Source organism: Vanessa cardui, chromosome 14 (genome assembly GCF_905220365.1).
Source record: "Vanessa cardui chromosome 14, ilVanCard2.1, whole genome shotgun sequence".
Taxonomy (NCBI): domain Eukaryota; kingdom Metazoa; phylum Arthropoda; class Insecta; order Lepidoptera; family Nymphalidae; genus Vanessa; species Vanessa cardui.
Window position 1 is genome coordinate 7232499 of NC_061136.1, and position 23482 is coordinate 7255980.

Consider the following 23482-nt stretch of genomic DNA (forward strand, 5'->3'; position numbering starts at 1 on the left):
GTCTTCAAATTAGTGTCTAAATAGTTATTCATAAAATAGTTAATCGTTACCAAAATAACACTTTGCTGCTGTATGTTTAAGCATAGATGATTTGATTAAAAAAGTATTACTCTGAAAGCATTTTTATGCTCATTTATGTAGGTTGGAGTGCCGTGTGCACATTCTGCGTCTTAGTCTTACATGTCCGGCTTTCGGCCTACGACTCAAGCGTGGAAAACATTACGTCATCGTGGTGACTTTGTGTAAAACTTTACATCTTTGGTAATGGCATCAAAACTTGATCATGCGAAAGTGATCTTTTGCAAATATCATTTGATATTAAAACTTAAACATTTATTGCTGTGACCACATGCGTAGGAGGAGTATAACTGTGTCTGACGAAACCTACTAGTTTATACAACAAAATAATAATAATTAATTCGCCTACTAGATTAGCACGTAATGCCATAATTTTAGTGCGTTTTAATTCAATTAACGGATAACATATGACAATGTGTAAGTATATTCTTCGTATCTTATATTAAAACATAATCCTAGTTGATTAGACGGTTTTAGTTTTTTAAAGTAGATACCTGAAGGAATAAAATCAAACCCAACAATTCGTTATTATCACATTATATTTGAAAATACATTAGACTATTCAAATCCTTGTAGTTCTTAGTACAGTTTTTCATTTTAATGAAATTTTACCTAATTTTATCATTTTGATCAACAGATGAAGGAAATGAAGATTCAAGCTTGAGTATATATAAGTATAGACGAAGAAAAGATAAGCCTAATGTTTTCATAAATCCTCCATCGATTGCTCGCTTTTCGGGTGAACATTCTCACAATATATTAGTGGAAGTTGATGAGGAAAAACAGCAGAAAACTTACGCTATACTCCAGGAATCTAGATCAGATTTCAACAATAACAAGTTACGTTATATTCTATCGATTTACACTAATCCTATTTGGAATCTCTTCAACCTTTCATCAATATTTATCGCTTACTTTTTGGAAACATGTCTCTACACTTTCACAGCGCCGCAGGACAGATCCATTTGGATGATAATAATAATAATATCCTTGAATTTAGTATTTACTGTTGATGTTATAATTGTTTTTGGATTAAAATTCTTTGAAAAATGGCGAAAGACATTAAATTTAGTCGAACCAGAAACATTTCGAGTAGTCATTGATGTTATTTTGGCAATGCCATGCTCATTTTTATATTTAATAAGTACCACAGAACATAGCTCGTTTAATATATACGCTATTGCTCCGATGATGGCAACTGCACGAGTGTACAGAATAATTGAATATTCCTACATTAAGTCCTCACAAGCTGGCACGAATCAATGGACGACCTTCTTGGCTCAATATTTAATGCTATTTCTATTGTCGGTACACACTTGGACTTGTATATGGTACTTATTCTCGTACAGACAATTTGATATTTGCCAAATACAGTCCTCGTGGTCCGCTGCGGTCGTTAATTTGCCAACAGAAACGACCTTTGACTGGTATTTTGTCGGCGCGTACTGGTCAGTAATGATTTTTACAACAAATGCTTTTGGAGATATTTATCCTGTGACAACCAATGAGAGAATCACGGCAGCTATTGCTGTATTACTCGGCTTTTTATTAACAACTGTAGTATTCGTAGGTTCTCTTACCTCTTTATTTATAACAATTACTACAAGACGTGCAAAGTACGTAAGGCAATTAAAGAAAATTAAAAATCATTTGTCGTTAATTAAAATGGATGCCGACACAACGAAACGTATTATAAGGTAAGTTTTACTCTAATTTTTTCCTTTATTGTATTGATGTTCATGAAAATTTATTATAATTATCATAATATATTATCTTATGAAGGCGAAGTGATTTGTAGGTACTACGAGGATCTATGGTATCAAAAATCAGGAGTTTTCAAACCAAAGCTTATAAAACTTCTTCCGGCTCCATTACAAATGGAAATTGCATACGATCTGAATGCAGTGCCTCTGTACAGTTCTTTACTATTCAGAAAACTTCCGGAAGCATTCCTTAGAAGACTATCAGTGACCATGACTCACCAGTTTTATTTACCCGGTGACATTGTTTATAATCATAATCAAAGCAAGACTATTATGGTAATATTGTATTTCTGCATTGTTAAATATTTACACTTTGCCTCTTAAATGTTATTTATTCATAGCACAATGATTCCATAATAAACATATCATTTGTTTTCATTCAATTAAGATTTGTATCACGAGCGGCGTTTTAGAATTACTATCTGATGAAGATGATGAAAGTCCGATGATATCTTTTGGCAAAGGAACATGTTTTGGTGAGATATCTCTGGTTTATAATATTCCAGGTAAGAAAGACGTTTAAGGAAAAAACTTTTTTTATTAAAATCTTATGCGCCGGCTATTATCACTAAGTCCATTTACAGCACGATGTACAGTTAAGGCTGCAACATACGTTGAATGTCAAGTTCTTAATAAGACCGACTTTATAACGTTGATGATAACTTATCCAGATTTAGTTGTTAAAATACGAAAAGAAATCCAAGAACGAATTGATAGGAGTCATCGCAAAAAGCATAAGCAGAGTAGTAACAAAAAGTTATCATTAAATATTTATGCCTCGAAAGAAAGGAAAAAGAGCAGCATAAAATGTTTAAAGGAAAAATTACGATATATTCAAGGTATTTTTAATGTTTGTCAAGGTATATTAATTACTTAACAGTAAATATATCTTCTGAAACATAAAATAGTATGGTTTGGTATAATTAACTTACAGGTATTACAGACGACGAAACCGTTTTAAAAGATGACGAACTCGATGAAAACTGTTTGAATCTTTACATATTATCGGAACATATCAAAAAGCGGACGAGTAACTTTACTTGCGCAAATTCCAAATTTCCCTGGATATTGGAATTTGATTGCAATCTCGTCAAATACTGGGAACGATATATGCTTTTTGTTGTTTTTTACATTTGTCTCGTGTATCCATATTTTATTGGCTTTGAAAGAAGATTTCCAGCGGGACCATTTTTCTATGCAGAAATTGTAATTGCAATTTCTTTAATACTGAATGTAATCATAACAATCGTAACTGCTGTGAAAACTAAAAAGAAGTATCTGAAAAGCTTTATTGAAATATTAAATTATCGAATGAATACTTTAGAGTTCTATATGGACGTTGTTGCAATAATTCCATTTGAATACATCGTAACGATACATACTAACGCTTCTTATCTAGACAATTACAGGAACCATCTATTCTATTTATGCAAAGGAACAAAACTATGCCTCGTCTGGAGATTATCAAATTTCTTTGAGCATCTGGAGCGGAGGCTATTGTCAAATTCAATAATCGTCAAGGTCAACAAAAATCTCACAAATAATTTGTTATACATTAAAAAGTCACTACATGCCAAAGTCCGCTTTCAGATTCTCAAGTACTGCGTATACATTGGATTCATATGTTATTGGTCTGGTGTTATTTTGTATATGGAATCATGTTTCGTGAATAGATGTTCTCAAAATTCGTGGTTCGCTAGAGCTTTGACCTGGGAAGATCAAAGAAGCGGTATGACATCGAACAAGTATGTAATCACTTGTTATAAAAAGAGCTTGTGATGCCTAAAATTATTTATAGGCTGGAGTTCGACAAACTCACACGATTTTTATTAAAATACTCGCAATAATATTAAACGTCATGTATTATATTTTAGATCTAAGTATCACATATTAACTGCTATATATTTTGCTACTACAACTTTGCTCTCTGTTGGATACGGAGATTTCGTTCCTGGCGATCAGTATGATATGGCATTCGTTGCATTTCTTAGCTTGTACGGTGTTTTGCTATCCGGTTACTGTGTCTCTGAATTTTCGGCTGTCGTAACTCACTGGTCAAGGTAACTTTTAAATTCTAGGAAAGTTTATCTTCTGTTGAAACATTGCTAATAATAAACACCATTATATTTAGGACAAAAACGGCTTTTTTGGAAGTTATAATGACCATAGATAAGTTTATGAAGGAAAACAATATGCATCCAGCAATCAAATCCAGGATAATGGCGTTTTACGAATTACAATGGCAATATAACTCGGTAAGAATTTTATGTAGTTTCGCAAACATATTGAGTTATATGAAGCTAAATTTGAATTGGACTTAAATTCGAATCAATCTCCAAGAGTCAATAAGGAATTTACATTTTTACTTTCGTTCGACAGCTTACACGAGTAAAGCTAAAATTTTATGGATATTTTTAAGGGCGTTGAACTGACCGGTGAAAATTGGCTGGAGAAAACAGTTGTGCCATATGAATTGCGAAAGAAAGTACTCCATCAAGCGAGATTCAAGACGCTGACTTCAATAAGATTCTTTCAAGTTAAAAATAAAGCTTTCATTCATACGCTAACTGAAAGTATGTATATATAAATATATAACTTGGTCTTGTGTAATGTAATTATTAGGGTGTAAAATGTTTTACACGTTCGACCTAGTTTTGTCAATAATGCATGCATCTGCCAAGCTAATTACTGCTGCTTCCGAATTGGATCAGATGGTAACTATTTTTCGAACGCCTTTGAAATTTTACTAACGTGATTTTTATTGAATAGTAAAATTTTAGCTATACCTATTTTTATTTAAGAGATAATATTTATGCTTTATTATGTTTATATCAAGAAGTTATGTGGATTTCTGGATACAAAACTATGATACAAGATAAAATATGATTTTAAAAATTACTTCAATACGTATATTCTATATTTTTAATACAATTAGAAACGAGTATATTTTATTTATAAACTTTAACTAGCGGTCGCCCGCGGCTTCGCCCGCGTAGATAACGGTTCATAATCAGACTTCTAATATCCCTACTGCTGAGGCACGGTCACATTTGAAGAATTACTGCAACCGGCGCTTGGATCTATTGTGATAAACCTCAAATTCGTGATCACAACACCTCAGCCAGACCAACATCAGCCACGAATCTGATGAGGTTCTTAGGGTCGGAGGCCATTATGCCCTCTAAGGACCGGAGTTAGAACATTTTATAGTTCTATCTTTTATAGTTTAGGCATCATACGCAAAAAATCAACTTTTTTGGTAGATTTTTTCCTTTTTTGTCCGAAAAACCCAAAATATCTTACGGAACCCTATTTTTTTCAAAATAAAATTTAGCCTATGTTATGCGGGATTAATTTAGCTTTCGAATGGTGAAAGAATTTTTAAAATCGGTCCAGTAGTTTTTGAGCCTATTCATTACAACCAAACAAACAAAGTTTTCCTCTTTATAATATTAGTGTAGATTTAATAATGAGGTAATTTTCAAGTTATATTCAGACATTTAAAAATTAAACGTATTTATTTGTAACTAAATACTAAAAACCTTGATTAACTTGCTCGTGCTTATCAAAATAAAAATTGGAAATGTATTGATAGAACTTATTATATATTGTAGCAGCCAGCGATATAATCCTACCGCCAGGAGAAATCGTTTATTACGGGGGTACCGTTACAAGAGAGCTATACATCATTGAGAGTGGTTACTGCTTGGTGACATCTACCGAGATGAGAGAAACGAAGACCGAACGTGTCATTGGCCCCGGGAACCATCTGGGATTATTAGTATTGTTGTACGGCGTGCCGGCTGTCAGTACTGTAATTACTCTGACACACTGCAAAGTAAGTGATCGTTTATTCAGTGCATATTAACAATAACATCTGTTACAAGTTCGTCGCACTAGGAATTCTATTCGAGAGAGTTCCCAAGCAATTTGAATTTACGACGAGAAAGTTTAATTTCAGCTGATCAGTATAAATCACTTTGCGTACACATCAGCATTGAATTTGTTTCCCGATATGCGTGAGCATGAAGGTTTACTTACTGATGAAGAGATAAAAAAAATCGAAGAAAAAACTAAATTTAAAAACTCTGACGCATATTTAAAGCATTATAATCGACTAACAGCTCAGAAACAGAGAAAACGTATAACGAATATTGTTCAAGATTGCTTTAATGGTAAATTTATTTATAAAGTAATATTTATATAATTTAATATAATGTATAATATTTTTACAGTATAAACTATAATATATAATCTGTAGAGTCAAAGTAAGTAAGTCTGTGGGTCAAATGTTTTCTATCTTCGATCGTATATGTTTTATAACTACAATCGGCCAGAGACCCTACTCACCCTATTAACCTACTGTTATTAATTCTAATCAAGACCATCAGTTTTACCCGTAGGCAATTTTCTACTTTTTACTCATGAGGCCCAGGGGTTAGAATGCGTGCATCTTAACCGATGATTGCGGGTTCAAACCCAGGCAAGCACCGCTGATTCATGTGCTTAATTTGTCTTTATAATTCATCTCGTACTCGGCGGTGAAGGAAAACATTGTGAGGAAGCCATGTGATGTGCATGTGACAAACTTCATAGAAATTCTGCCACATGTGTATTCCACCAACCAGCATTGGAACAGCATGGTGGAATATGTTCCAAACCTTCTCCTCCAAGGGAGAGGAGGCCTTTAGCCCAGTAGTGGGATTTTTACAGGCTGTTGTTGTTGTTGTTGTTTTATATAAGAATTCAAACGAACCTTATAAACCATATTTAATTCAGTACTAACTCAAGACGTAATTCTTATTTTTCTTAGACTCTTTTATTAACGTACTGGATGATTATCGAAAGAAAAAAGAGAGTTATTTGCAATCGTTCAAAAAATTTGACGTGTTCAATAATGTTTCTCCGTATTTGTTGTTGCCAATCGTAATCAAGCCCGATGGAATGTTTTTAAAATGTTGGGCCCTACTTAGAGTTTGTACCGCATACATACTGAGTTTATTGATACCAGTAAGTTTTCACTATTTATATTGAATTTATTCTTAAAGATTTAGTTGCTTTTTACTATACCTAAAAACATACATGTTACCAATTCGATGGATAGCTTATGACATCATTATCATTAATTCTTGTCTTTCAAAATTCTTAATATGGGTACTTTTAATAGCAGTTTATTACAATACTGCCACCCATATTAAGTTGATATAATAATGTTTCAATTTCAAAGAAAGATTCCTTATAGATGTTTTTATACTTACTAGTAAAAATAGCGAGGGAATTGAGAACGATTTAGAGTTTCATCTACGAGCACATATGCTAAGGCTTCATAAAACTATAGCTTGTTCTAAGTATGTTAGTAAATTTCATTTACTTTATGTCGCTTCAAGCGCATTTGGACTTGAACAAACAAACTAGAGATAGCTTACAATTTATTACACAACCCTTATATAGACTGAGTATTTCTATTAAAGTTATATTTAACACATACATATATAGATATGTACCTATGTATCTATGTAGATTTGTATAAAAGCAAGAAATGCCAATACTCGTTATAATTTATATTTACTTCCTACTTCACCTTTTCAGATTGTGATATCAATGGCTCCGACCTGCAAACAGTTTAATATAGTAATCATTGTGTTGGAATCGATTTGCTACTTGGATTTATATCTCATGCTACATGTCGCCTTCTATGGACCTAAAAATCAACTAATATACCATCCGTATTTAACTGCGAAAAATTATCTAACAGTATGTTACGGTTTTCAAATATAAAATCAGGGCATTGAAACTATTTTCTAAGAACTTATATTTTCTAAGTAGTTACTCTTTTTTAAATGTTATAAATGTTAAAAAAGAGTAACTACTGAATTTCTTGGCGGTTCTTTTCGGTAGAATCTACTTTCCGAAACGGTGGTAGCTTCACTCGATTCTAAAACGACGATTCAAAAGTGCTTGTAAAAGCCTACTTGAATAAAGTTTATTTTGATTTTGATTTGAACAAAGTGCAACAGTGTTTTGCACATAGTCGTTAAATTTGTGCGCAGTTTTGTGCGAAATTGGCTATAACACGTTTTAACTTTATATACCAGCATTTGGATAACGTATACGCACCGCAAGTCAATTTTAATCATTTCACAAATAAGATACTAAGTGAGTTCATACAGAATAGTACAGCAGTTGTCTTACCGGTCAATCCAGTTATGATATCCCATTCCCATTAGCTTGAAAATGGGAAAATGAGTTCATACATATCCTCACTACTTCCCAATTTCCGCACGAGTTGTTTTTAAGATAGACTTTTTGAGTATTACAGCTCAAAATATATTAAAAAATATTTGCTTTTGTAATTATTATTTATGGACATACAAAATGTCAGCAGTAATTGCGCAAATATTCATAAATCGTCTATTTAAATTCTTACAGAGAACTTTTGGAGTAGATCTGCTCACATGTTTTCCTTGGTACGCGATCTGGATGCTTTTTGTACCAAAACATGACGAAAATCACACCGAGGAAGATCACATGATTAATTATCATGCCTATCATTGTATTATCAGGATGGCTAATGTTCTACAAATTTATAAACTGTATTCGGCATTTTGGGCGGAATCTATTGGTGCTTTAAAAAGAGTAAGTATAGGCCTCGACAAGGCTCTTGACATACTCGTGGGTATAAGTGGCAAATTCCTGATTGAACCTACTCCAGTATCGAGTGACGTCGACCTGATCTGTAATAGCAAACTTTTAGAGAGTTGTATAATTTCCAAAAGTACCTAATACTTGTTAGGAAAATAATAGTGTGTAAAAATTGGTATAATTATACACAAAAAAAAAGATATTTTGATAATCTCAATTAATAATTAGTATATACAACACTCTTTAATATTTAAATTTAAATATGTACTTTATTAACTGTAATGTGACCAGAGATTAGTATTATTATCCTTGTATAATCCGATATACATATGTACATATACTTAATTAAGTAGATGGGTACAGCGGTCACGTTTAGTTATCTATTAACTTGAAATGGCAAAAAATAAATAAACATAAATTATCTTATAAATAATGTCGCATGAGTAAATATAGTACCTAGTCAAAGTACATTAAGTACTGAAAAATTATTGCTTAACATTTAAATCAAATACAATCTTACAGAACAATACAACCATTACGGGAAAATCATTTAACAATAGATCATTAAAAATATCCTGTTCTTTAGTTAGCTACTGACTCGAAACAATTGGTTTAAGAATTCACGCATGATATCAGTTGTAAATAAAAATAGTCTTTTAAATACAGATATGACGAAACTATTCTTAAATAAGCTGGGCACTATTCTACTAATAAATTGTCAATTTATCGCGTTCGAAACAAACCGTACTCGTGCTTTTCAGTTGTTTTCCTATTCTTATAACACAATTATGCCGTTGCGGTTCGGTTAAAGTTGGTAATATCACCGATAAAAATAAATAGAATTAACTCTTAAGTTTAAGCTGAAGTTTGTTTTTGCGAGCAATGGTCGTATTTGGCGGTGAATTGAATGTATCATTACCGATATAGTTTAGTGGAATTGATCCCTTGAACTTGTCGATCAGAATAACAAATCTTTAAAATTTAAGAACATTCAATTGACTGTTAGCTATATGAATATAACTTTAATCTTTTTACGAATGACCGGTACCAAAAAATCTTTATTTTTGTCTATTCGTCATCAAAAGCAGTGTTCAAAAGCAGCAAACCTTTGAGTAAAGAAAGGAGACTTAAGCCAGCACAAGAATACAACTTATAAAATCCATAAATCCTCTTTAAAAATTGTAATAAATTTTAGGCATATCTCATGAGCGTGGTGCAGTTTCTTCTGTTAACACTGTTCTTCCTAAACCTTTATACTTCAATACTAATAACGTTGACGTGTAGATACGTAATTGCCTATGACAAAGACGATTTTTTAAGGAAACTTGATAAACTATCGTTACGTGGACCTTTTATGAAAACAACTTACAATCCAGATGGAAACATGATCTGTAAACTTGGTACGTTGAACACAGAACCAGTGATATTTTTACCAAAATGATAAACCTTGGTTATAGCAAACCTTGTGGAATATTACACATAATTTTAATTTTATGCCATGTTCTAATTTCCTTCCAGGCTCGTGGATAGACGGCAGCAAGATTTTTAAAGACTCCTACCTAAGTCCAAGTAAGGTGTATTTGCTGGCTTATTATTGGGCAGCGACAAGTTTCACCGGCGCTGGTTTTGGTGATATCACTGCCCAAGACACCGCCCACATGATACTTTCGATTTGCATCAACATACATGGAGTTTTGTTTTTTGGGTGGGTGGTTTTATTCGTCATAATGCCTTTGCCCTCTCAAATAAGCATTCAAGAGAATATCTATAAAAACAAAGCTACAGCTGATAGTAATATAAGGTTATGAGGATTCGGTAATGTGCATCGATAACGTCTGACATAGTTAAAAAATGCACAAAAATAAGTACATAGATGTTTTGTAATCAAATATTCTATTAGGTACGTGTACGCTCGCATAGCATCACTGAAAGCTATGGCCGATCAAGTAGTTACAACTTTTCAAGAAAATTTAAAGCACATAGTGCTGTTTTTAAACCGAGAGAAAGCACCATATCTGTTAAAAAAATCAGTTATTGATTATTGGAAATATCAATGGAAAAGAACTGGTGGGTGGTCGGTAAGTATGTATTTTATAATATTCAATGACGTAAAGAACTCAATTAAGTAAGACAAAATAATAAATCCTGTTTTTTTTATAAAAAAAAGCATCAAAAAATTTTGGGAAAACTGCACGCAAACTTAAATGAAGACGCCGTTTTATACATGTACGAAAAAACTTTGCGTGAAATACCGTTATTTGAAGATGTGGAATATTCATTTTTTAGAGCATTCGCAAAAAAGCTTAAAGAACGATATTTTCAAAAAGGCTATATGGTGATGAGATCTAATGAGGTCATAAGCAACATGTACATAATTTACCGCGGTAAGGTATGGAAATAACAACATTTGATATTTGAGGTCATGATATTTTAAATAAGTAAGTAGTTTCATTTTTTAAATCTCGTTTTAAGGTGGACATTATTACGAACATTAATGAAGTTGAAGCGTGTATGGGACCAGGAGGTATTTTCGGAAATATTCGTGGAGCAACAAAATATTTAACGATGTCGAATATTCTGGCGTCAAGAAATATTGACTTGCTGTATATAGGAGGCGCCGAATTTTACACACTTTTAAAAGTATGATCGAAATAACTCAAGATTTAATTATGCTAATCAAACTTTCTATGCTGTTTTTTTTTCAGAGTTATCCATCTGTGCTGAGAAAGGTTAAATATTCAGTTAATACAACGACAAAAGATTATGTTTTACCCATAGTTATGTCTGAGAAAAATAGCATGGAAGTAAGTGTAAAGATATTAGGAAGCAATGGTCGTAAAGAATAAAAGAGGATATATTTCATTACTTCGTTTTTTTCAGACAGTGTATCCTTTAACATATGAGGCAGAAGGGGACGAAGAGGATGAAATAGACCCATATGTTTTTCTTGATGTAAGTCATTCAATAAAAATTAATGATATAAATATTACCTATTGAAACGATAATAAAACTACAACGATACGGCTCATGTAGACAATATCTCATAAACTGTTATAACTATAATTATATAACTTTTATTTATTTTTCAATATCACTACACTACTACCCACAAGCGCTAAATATATTAAAGAAGTAGGATTTTTCATCGACTAGGTTGTTAGGCAGTAGGCTAGTCAATGCCATAAAGTTATCAATACGATTTTATTGAAAGTGTCTTTGGTACTTATTTAATTTGGAAATTAGGTACAATGCTGTTCAATTTAACCCATTTCACAAATTTCATTTAGAGTCCCGACAGAAGCATTGCTGAATCTCATGGTTCTAGATCGATAACATCAGCTGGAAATGTAGATTACGCTGCAGCGGCCTGGCTAATATTTAAACCACACCGGTAAAATTTATCTTCCTACTTCGGATATAGTTTTAGGAGATCGATTCTTTAAGAAAAAAATTAAACTCGACGCACAAAATTCTCGAAATGAAATGGAAATGTGTAGATAATAGAACTGTAAGACGTGTAGGTTAAAATTTATACACGAAATCCTAGTTGAATCCCAATTTTTAGTCAATATCCCAACATTTAAACACCAATAGCCAAACGTTTTGTAAAATGTAGAACAAGTATCTGCCGTTCATTAGAATGTTTTAAAAACAGGTATATTATGTATGGTATTATATAAATAGGAAGAAATGTTCTTCTTACTTACGTAAAAATCTGATAAAAAATAGTTATAGAGTTATTCCGAATAAGACCTCTAAGATCAACATGTTCACATCAAAGTTGCGTTATTTGGTTGAGCCCATGTTTACCAACGAACGAACTCTATCAAAAGATGATGAAGACATTGATTCCAAATTTAAATTTATGCTAGGACGTTAATACGTGCCTGGCGATAATAACCCATCAGATTGAATAGAATATTTATAACATATTTATTAAAACTATTGAGAATAAATATTAATATGCATGTTAAAATAGGTGGTTTCGTAGCAGCGTTGTGCCTGACTGCAAATGGGTCACATTTATTGGTACGTAAATAGTTCTGTTTATGTTAATTTGTACTTGTTGCCTGTACTGAACTTCAATTACCTTTCAGATTACTTAATAATGTTTCTATCGTACGTGGACTTTATGATTCTTGTTTATCAAATGGCATTTTTATCGAACGATTACTTCTTTTATATATGCATTGTTTTCGATGTTATATTTTTATATAAAACCTTCTTGGACGTGCACAGCGGGTATATGAACAGATACGGAGACTATGTTTTAAATCCGAAGAAAGTGCGTCAAATGTACGTAACATTCAGATATTAATTTAAATCGCAATATAATTTATTATTTTTAAATCATTATTTACTATGACTTTCAAACTGGTGCTTTTAGAAAAGACAGTACCATTTTTTATTATTTTCTCAGGGCAGTTGATATAGCAATTAGCTATGCATTCGCATTCACTTGGTCTGGCAACTGGCTAGATGATCGATTAATTCAAAGTTTTCCTTGTAACTTTCCTTGAATCTGAAGCAACAACTATGTCCCCATTTAAACCCAGGGTCGAGCGAATCTAGAATTTTTCTGTAGATTCCATAAATTGAGAAGTTCGCGGTTTTCAAATTCCGCTCTCAAAACATGCGTCAAGTCAGTGAACCGGTACCCATTTGCCAACATACTCGTGGACTAAAATTTTTATTGTCCGTAGGGGAAATTAGGTCATTTGTTATATCGTCCAAAGACAAAATAAAAAAAATGTTTTAATAGATAAGGTACACCAAATGCGAACTTTCAAAAGATATTATGATTGTATGTTATTTAGGCGACCTACTTATTTCTAATATTGCATTCGACTATTTTACGAATTCTAGTATTTTTTACTCGTATGGATGGAGCTTTAGCACTAAATTATCAACCAAATAAATAAACTTCATAAATCTGCAAAGTAAAATTAGGTCAATTTTTATGTATCCGATGTTATTCGCTAATATGAAAATCAAATGGAACTAATGAGGTTATAGCTATCCTAAAAACGCGAAAACATTTCAAAATCATACATTTTATATCTTCTGTCTTATTTTAGGTACTTCTCTAAAACTTATCTGCGCAGACGCGACTTCTTAGCTAACTTACCTATATCATATCTTGCTTTTGCTTTAAATCTAAGTCATCCAGTGCAACATGCACTGTTCTGCTACCTTAGGACTTCTCAGCTTCTTAGAATTTCCTATTTATTCACATATCGACAACACAGAAAAATAAATATTGGATCCGCAAACTTATTCCTTAAATTAACGTAAGTGACCTCTTTGATAAAAATACCTTCTTCTAAGCAACGAGAAAATATTATTAATATTGTTAATACTGTTGTTGAAGATTCTGAAAATACACGATATTTGTAGACTTACTCGATGTTTTAAGAGTATTTTCAATAGGTCTAATGTTACAGAACTATTGCAATATGGGCTTCTCTGTTGTCCCATGTAAATGCGTGTCTATTTTTTAAAATGTCTTGCCTCACACCAGTGCAATGTCAGTCGGCTAATTGGATTTCAAAAAAGGAATTAAATTTACGCGCCAATTATGCCCAGGTAAAAAAGATATATTTAAAACTCCTATTAATTGTTATGTTAGTGTTTTTTTTGGAAGAGTATAGGTGTGTTAATTATTCCATCGTCGTGTCATTTGCACAATAAAAATACGTGCGCGTCTGGGGATGCCCAACAGATTGGATAACTTAATTAAAAAAAAGTATGTCCGAAATACGGCTAGCTCTGTGGGTTAAAGTAAGAGAGAGAGAGAGCTTATCTACCGCTGCTGTCTGCTTCAGAGTTAGGGAAGTCAGACTGGCGCCGTAACGCGCTACGTAACAAACGGTTTACCCCACCATAAGAAAATAGCACTTCCAAAATGTTTTTATGGTAAAATACACTCATAAATATTTATTTCTAGAAAAACTTTTTTCCGCTATACGTGGCCTCACTGTGGTACATGATCAACTTATTGACAATAACTGGAACTGGAGACGTCTCATCCCAAAATGACTTTGAAGTTATCGAAACTGTATTCATAACGATTATTATAAAATTCTGTACTGGTATGTTATATCATTGACTTGATTAATTATTATTATTCATTAATAAAAGCTCTTCTTTATCGTCTTCAATAAATTTATATATGTATATGCAAACACAGTGCTTTACACTAATAGTTATTAGTCCAAATTTAGTTTAAAATAAATTTTATTTGCCTCCTAAAAAATGATACGAGGCGTAAGAACATGTTCAGACAGAAATGATTCAATGAGGTCATTTCGACCCATTTAGAGGGCAAAGACAAAAACATTTTTTATAACATTTATTACGTACTTAAAATTCGAGCTATGTTTTATCTTGGAATATGTTATTCCAAATATGTATCTACGTAAAACATCAAACTGATTCCATTTTAGACAAACTGTTTTCTCAATAAAAAAAAACCCGCTGAGTTTCTTTCGCCGGTTCTTCTCAGGTCAGGGTATATTCTTTTCTGCACGGGTGGTAGTGTTTCAATTGACCATCAATAAGAAAGTACATATAATGCTTCTATATTGAATAAAGTTAATTGAGTTTGAGTTTGAATGTTTAGTTAGACAAATATACATATATTCCAAAACGCTTGTAACATATAAAATTTAAACATTTCTAGGTCTTTTGATATCGGAGATGTCAGCAATGATAACTGCACATTCATCATCTCGCATTGCTTACGACTATGGAATAAACGAACTTCGGGACGGCTTACGAGATACGGATCTCAGCGACCATCAGATGAATAAAATGTGGGATTACGTACGGGAACTATGGAACAGGCAACAAGGGAAACAGGTATACATGAAACAAAAAGGAAAACATGTATTCCAAGATTTTCAAATGTAGAAAACAGCTGTGAACATGACTTTTTCTCGTATTTAGATGCCGAAATTGGTTTACAAGCTGCCGTTTCGACTTCGCTGTCAAGTTATGCAAGCTGTATATGGAAGTCATATTAGAGAATCGTTAATATTCAGGAACACTGACGACGATTTTAAAAGAATGCTGTGTATGTGGTTGAAGCACTGCGTATTTTTCCCTGGAAACTATATCGTTCAGCGAGGCGATGCGGATCAGTGCATATATTTTATACACAGAGGAGAGGTACTCAATACTTATCCTTACTGATAAAAGTTATTTTAAAACACAATGATGTTTTAGTAAACAGATATGTTATTAACGCGCAAAAAGTGAAGACTAGAAAACGTCCTAATTGGGACGTTTGCCTTTAGTCGTTTTACGTAGTAATACGTTATAATACATCATAATTAGGTACGTAGTAATACGTTTTGCGTAATTAAAACATCTAGTTATCCCTAAAATGTCTCCGAAATGTAAAAATAAACTAAAATAAACGGTCCCCGGCGCGGCACACTTTTTTCTGTACTTTAGGATGGATATAACTTATATGTTTATTAGAATATCATTGTTAAAGCATCAATAACTTCCCAGATTTATTTTTAAATAACATCATAAGCAACAAACTTTATTGAGATATATAAAATTTATTGCTATAAATATATAAATTTACGCAGTAGCAAAGAATGGAATAGAATATCACTTTATTTATGACAAACTAGATAGCATTAGTGTAAACAAACTGTATTGCAAAACTAAAGATTCTACTTTCATGAGCTGAGATAGCCGCGTTATTAGAACGCGTGCATCTTAACCGTTGATTGCAGGTTCAAACCCAGACAAGCACCACTATATATATATATATATATATATATATATATATATATATATATATATTTATCCCGCAAACAATTGGCCGTCCACTGAAGGCGAAAATGCATTTAAACTGGCGTCCACCTGCTTTTGGCGTCCGTATACCGGACGCCACTTTTTTAGCCGGTGGCACTGAGGTCCTATTCATCCTAGCTAGCCGTAGTACAAAAATCGACGGAAGCTAAAATTCGCTTAAAATAGTTGAAATAAAATATTGAAAAGTTCCCGAAGAAATCACCGCGCAGGTGAGGCGCTGCCGCAGCGCGTATATCGCACACAGTATATCGAGGGGAACTCCTGACTACGGATTCGCTTATTTGGCGTCCAAAATTGCGACGTTGCCGTCTCGCTCATTTCACTTACGACTTGCATAATACCTATTCGGTGCTTGATTATTGTTTGTTTTACATCAGTGTGTAGAAATAAACTGTTATTGGAACTTATTTAATGTTAATTAAATATATTAATAATGAATATATGAATTCCCGAGGACTTCGTGGAAGAAAAATTTTAAATATTTTATAATAATTAATATTTATATTCATTATTCATATTAATAACATAAAGTATGTCTTTCTGTCTGTTATCTTTTCACGCTTAAACTGCTGAACCGATTTAGATAAAATTTAGTATGGAGACATTGTAGAGAAGAACATACAATATTTTGTTGTCTCCAAAATCATACCCTAATGAGATAAAAAAGGAAAGTAGAAAGAAAGGAACGTTTCCATCCACGAAATCATCCTCTAAGGGACTAAAAGGGGGTGAAAGCTTGTACAACATTTATATCAATCGTGATCTGTACTGTTAAATATTCTGTTATCTGTGATTGGTAGTTTTTATTATTCGGTGTAAACAAACCGGCGTAAAGCTTAGTACTTTGTACAGGCGCCAAATAGCCATATACGGACGCCCAATAGCTGTATACAGACGTCTAATAGCTGTATACGGACGCAAAATACTTGTATACGGACGCAAAATAGCTGTATACGGACGCCTAATAGTTGTATACGGACGCCCAATAGCTGTATACGAACACGCAATAGCTGTATACGGACGCCCAATAGCTGTATACGGACGTCTAATAAAAAAACATAATCAAAATAAACTTTATTTAAGTACGCTTTAACAAACACTTTTGAATCGTCATTTTACAATTAAGTGAAGCTACCACCGGTTCGGAAAGTAGATTCTACCGAGAAGAACCGGCAAGAAGTAGTTACTCTTTTTCAACATTTAAAAAATACAAAGTCGTGTTAGTTAATACAATTATATAAATTAATATATCCTGCTAGGAAGTCAACAGGTGTTACCTCCACGCTTTTTTATCATCTGTAAAATCTTGTTTCGAATAAAATGCTTTTTTTACCAATGTATTTTTTACAAACGATTTGAATTTACGAAACGGCAAAGTTAAAAATGTCTGCGGAATTTTATTATAGAATCGGATACCTTGCCCCAAGAAGGATTTATTGATATATATTTATAAGTTTATCCTTAGTTCCAGCGCACGTACAATGATGATCACTGATTTTATCAAAGTGATCAATGTAGCTGTGAATATACATAATATTGTTGTAAATATACTGTGACGGAACAGTGAGTATTCCTACTTTGTTAAAAACATCCCGAAGAGAGTCCCTAGCTCCATGATTATAAATAAACCGGATTGCTCTCTTTTGTAAAATAAAGACAGATCCAATATCTGCAGCGTTACCCCAAAGTAATATGCCATAAGACAGTGAAAATAACCAAAATATACTAGACGAGCGGTATCGGTTGCGGAGCTGAGTCTTCCTGTTAGGGATGATAAATGAGGACTCCACTGAAGTTTGGAATCCAATTCTATTCCTGAGAACACCGTAGTATCGGCTATATCGAGACGGTCACGGTGACCGTTTCAAGATATCTTATAATTATGCTTTCTAACATTGGGTAGGGTAAAAACTACACATTTTGTTTTTTGAGCATTCAAAACTAAATTATTTACTGTAAACCAATTGTGTATCTGTGATAACGCACCGTTCATGTCGTCATAGTCAGTTTTTTTTTGCCAACCTTTAAAATCTGTGAAGTATCGTCAGCAAACAACACTATATCACAAATACCTTTAACATAGAAAGGAAGATCATTTATATATACCAGAAATAGAAAGGGACCCAAAATTGAACCTTGTATGATAGCCGAGCGATAGTGATCTTGAGGCATACAGTATTATTTGAGGTAGTACTATGTGGCTGCAAGCTACCAACTATAAAATGAAAGCACTGTTCCCAGTAAATTCATTTTATTATAAGTACTATCATTTTATTATTGTAAATATAAAATTTGGTAAGTAGACTTTTATGACATACAGGAAAAATAAAACACAGGAGATAACAAATACAACAACAAAATACTATGATAGAGAGGACATAATTATTCCGGTGAAGTTTTATGGGCAGAGCCACTTGTGCTAAGAGCGAAAATGAGAGACACGATCAATTTACGCAAACCAAATATGAATCTAATTTAGAAAATTTGAAATCGCTCATGTTTTTCGCTGATCCTCCGTGAGATGTGTATAACAGTCGTCGGCGTAATCCAGGATAGGAAGCAAAAGATTCGTATTTACATATTATAACATATTGGGCATCCGTATATGTATAAGCCTTACGAATATTGGAACAAAATAAACGTTGAATTGTTTGTACAGAACAGCGATAGGAAAAGAAAGAGACAACAAACCTAAAGCTGGCAACGTCGCACTTCCAAATACAGTCCATCCTGTGAGGACGCTAAATAATCGATGCCATAGGTAAATTATGATCAATATATCTAGGATGCCTTAAATGTATCATCATGGTTAGGGGTTCAAAAATGTTTGGGCATGACTGAAAGACGAATATCACGGATTTACTTTTTATCGGAAAACAACGTATCCCAAGGACCTGGAAATCAAAAAACTAAGCAGTATTAATTAAGACATGTTAAGTAAAGTAAGGGGAACTTGGGGACGTCATAATGATGCACCACGTACATGACGCCAAAAAGGTTGTAGGATGTATATATATATATATATATATATGTATATATATATATATATATATATATATATATATATACATCCTACAACCTTTTTGGCGTCATGCACGTGGTGCATCATTACGACGTCCCCAAGTTCCCCTTACTTTACTTAACATGTCATAATGAATACTGCTTAGGTTTTTGATTTCCAGGTCCTTGAGATACGTTGTTTTCCGATAAAAAGAAAATCCGCGATATTCGTCTTTCAGTCATGCCCAAACATTTTTGAACCCCTAACCATGATGATACATTTAAGGCTTCCTAGATATATTGATCATAATTTACCTATGGCATCGATTACTTAGCGTCCTCACAGGATGGACTGTATTTGGAAGTGCGACGTTGCCAGCTTTAGGTTTGTTGTCTCTTTCTTTTCCTATCGCTGTTCTGTACAAACAGTTCAACGTTTATTTTGTTCCAATATTCGTAAGGCTTATACATATACGGATGCCTAATATGTTATAATATGTAAATACGAATCTTTTGCTTCCTATCCTGGATTACGCCGACGACTGTTATACACATCTCACGGAGGATCAGCGAAAAACTTGGGCGATTTCAAAATTTCTAAATTAAATTAATATTTCGTTTGCGTAAATATGATCGTGTCTCTCATTTTCGCTCTTAGCACAAGTGGCTCTGCCCATAAAACTTCATCGGAATAATTATGTCCTCTCTATCATATTATTTTGTTGTTGTATTTGCTATCTCCTGTGTTTTATTTTTCTGTATGTCATAAAAGTCTACCTACCAAATTTTATATTTACAATAATAAAATTATACTACTTATAATAAAATGAATTTACTGGGAACAGTGCTTTCATTTTATAGTTGGTAGCTTGCAGCCACATAGTTCCACCTCAAATAATACTGTATGGCCTCAAGATCACTGTCGCTCGGCTATCGGTACAAGGTTCAATTTTGAGTCCCTTTCTATTTCTGGTATATATAAATGATCTTCCTTTCTATGTTAAAGGTATTTGTGATATAGTGTTGTTTGCTGATGATACTTCACAGATTTTAAAGGTTGACAAAAAAAAACTGACTATGACGACATGAACGGTGCGTTATCACAGATACACAATTGGTTTACAGTAAATAATTTAGTTTTGAATGCTCAAAAAACAAAATGTGTAGTTTTTACCCTACCCAATGTTAGAAAGCATAATTATAAGATATCTTGAAACGGTGATCGTCTTGATGTAGCCGATACTACGGTGTTCTCAGGAATAGAATTGGATTCCAAACTTCAGTGGAGTCCTCATTTATCATCCCTAACAGGAAGACTCAGCTCTGCAACAAACGCTTTTAGAAAAGTTAGACAACTAACTGAGGTTGATACCGCTCATCTAGTATAATTTGGTTATTTTCACAGTATTATGTCATATGGCATATTACTTTGGGATAACGCTGCAGATATTGGATCTTTCTTTATTTTACAAAAGAGAGCAATCCGGTTTATTTACAATCATGGAGCTAGGGACTCTCTTCGGGATGTTTTTAACAAAGTAGGAATACTCACTGTTCCGTCACAGTATATTTACAACAATATTATGTATATTCACAGCAACATTGATCACTTTGATAAAATCAGTGATCATCATTGTACGTGCACTAGAACTAAGGATAAACTTATAAAGCCAAGTTTCCGACTCCGCAAAGTCAATAAATCCTTCTTGGGGCAAGGTATCCGATTCTATAATAAAATTCCGCAGACATTTTTAACTTTGCCGTTTCGTAAATTCAAATCGTTTGTAAAAAATACATTGGTAAAAAAAGGATATTATTCGAAACAAGATTTTATAGATGATAAAAAAGCGTGGAAGTAATACCTGTTGACTTCCTAGCAGGATATATTAATTTATATAATTGTATTAACTAAAACGACTTTGTATTATTATCTTTTAAATGTTGAAAAAGAGTAACTACTGAATTTCTTGCCGGTTCTTCTCGGTAGAATCTACTTTCCTAACTGGTGGTAGCTTCACTTAATTGTAAAATGACGATTCAAAAGTGTTTGTTAAAGCGTACTTAAATAAAGTTTATTTTGATTATGTTTTTTTAATTGGGCGTCCGTATGCAGCTATTAGACGTCCGTATATAGCTATTGGGCGTCCGTATACAACTATTGGGCGTCCGTATACAGCTATTGGGCGTCCGTATACAGCTATTGGGTGTCCATATACAGCTATTTGGCGTCCGTATACAGGTATTGGGCGTCCGTATACAGCTATTTTGCGTCCGTATACAGCTATTTTGCCTCCGTATACAGCTATTAGACGTCTGTTTACAGCTATTGGGCGTGGAAACTATCCTTTCTTTCTACTTTCCTTTTTTATCTCATTAGGGTATGATTTTGGAGACAAAATTATCCTATGTTCTTCTCTACAATGTCTCCATACTAAATTTTATCTAAATCGGTTCAGCAGTTTAAGCGTGAAAACATAACAGACAGACAGACATACTTTATGTTATTATTATGAATAATGAATATAAATATTAATTATTATAAAATATTTAAAATTTTTCTTCCACGAAGTCCTCGGGAATTCATATATTCATTATTAATATATTTAATAAACATTAAATAAGTTCCAATAACAGTTTATTTCTACACACTGATGTAAAACAAACAATAATCAAGCACCGAATAGGTAATCGTAAGTGAAATGAGCGAGATGGCAACGTCGCAATTTTGGACGCCAAATAAGCGAATCCGTAGTCAGGAATTCCCCTCGATATACTGTGTGCGATATACGCGCTGCGGCAGCGCCTCACCTGCGCGGTGATTTCTTCGGGAACTTTCCAATATTTTATTTCAACTATTTTAAGCGATTTTTACCTTCCGTCGATTTTTGTACTACGGCTAGCTAGGATGAATAGGACCTCAGTGCCACCGGCTAAAAAAGTGGCGTCCGGTATACGGACGCCAAAAGCAGGTGGACGCCAGTTTAAATGCATTTTCGCCTTCAGTGGACGGCCAATTGTTTGCGGGATAAATATATATATATATATATATATATATATATATATATATATATATATATATATATATATATATATATATATATATAAGTGCTTAATTTGTGTTTATAATTCATCTCGTGCTCGGAGGTGAAGGAAAACATCGTGAGGAAATCTGCATGTGTCTAGTTTCATCGAAATTCTGCCACATGTGCATTCCACCAACCGGCATTGGAACATGCTCCAAAATCTCTCCTCGATGGAAGAGGAGGCCTTATCTCAGCAGTGGGAAATTTACAATCAGCTTGGCGGTACAATATTTGATGCAGGGGTGCAAACGAAAATACTATTATGCTTTTTAAATAATCCTAAAACAAAAATGTTTGCGTTTTATCTTTGTAGTTTTCTTTGCTTTTCTCTTGCATTGATGTTTTACAAATAATACGGTACATTAATAACATTACTTATCTATGTATCTTTTATTTAAATAAATTAGTATAGTTTTACGTCCTCAAAATTCGCCCTGTTCATTATACAATAAATAGAAAAATATAGTGTATATTACTATTTTTCGATGTACGTTACAATACGTTTTAATCTTTTTCGCAGTAAATAATTTACATTATCTGTTGCAGGTCGAAGTTCTGACGGTTCATCAGAATTTGACAGAATCTATTTACGATATATTGGGACCAGAAGACAGTTTCGGAGTGGCACAAGTAAACCTTCCAACTTATCTTTGAACGGCTCTTACTGACCTCTTTGCTAGACATGAATAAAATATAAAACCTTTTTAATTTAAAAAAATAATAATAATGTGCCACCAACCAGTACGCTCACTCGGAACACACCAATATTAAGTATTGAGGTTTGGCAGTAAGATAGTCGATTAGTAGATGGTACCTTAATGGTGGTATCTTTATAGGCTTCAGAGTCCTAAAAATAATAATAATTTTGAAATTCGAATTAAATTGTTACAGGGACTCTTCGTTGGTGTAACGCATCATTTCTCGTTTCGAGCCCGAACCGTTGTCGACATTGTGTACTTAAAATTGGACGAATGGAAATTTTTACTCGATTTCTATCCGAAATCTGCGAAACTAATTCGAAGGAAAGTTGAAAATGTTTATTTAGCCATTTAATGTTTAATAAAACTTGAAATTTCATTCTTT

The 23482-nt window shown here is 33.2% G+C and overlaps 1 protein-coding gene across 1 annotated transcript; it reads left to right on the forward strand.

The window, feature by feature from the left end:
* The first annotated feature begins 68 nt into the window (after positions 1-68).
* LOC124535441 lies at positions 69-23482 on the forward strand. The gene is made up of 32 exons (XM_047111655.1): positions 69-495; positions 716-1775; positions 1877-2117; positions 2230-2347; positions 2426-2680; positions 2776-3362; positions 3432-3586; positions 3716-3901; positions 3973-4096; positions 4261-4414; positions 5456-5679; positions 5803-6016; positions 6655-6851; positions 7431-7595; positions 8271-8477; positions 9679-9883; positions 10002-10188; positions 10384-10561; positions 10651-10872; positions 10956-11123; positions 11189-11287; positions 11364-11435; positions 11771-11874; positions 12463-12512; positions 12581-12779; positions 13562-13774; positions 13928-14069; positions 14431-14575; positions 15166-15344; positions 15432-15653; positions 22946-23029; positions 23291-23482. Exons 1-32 carry the CDS (start codon positions 486-488, stop codon positions 23450-23452), a joined length of 6528 nt encoding a protein of 2175 aa, XP_046967611.1. The 5' UTR covers positions 69-485; the 3' UTR covers positions 23453-23482.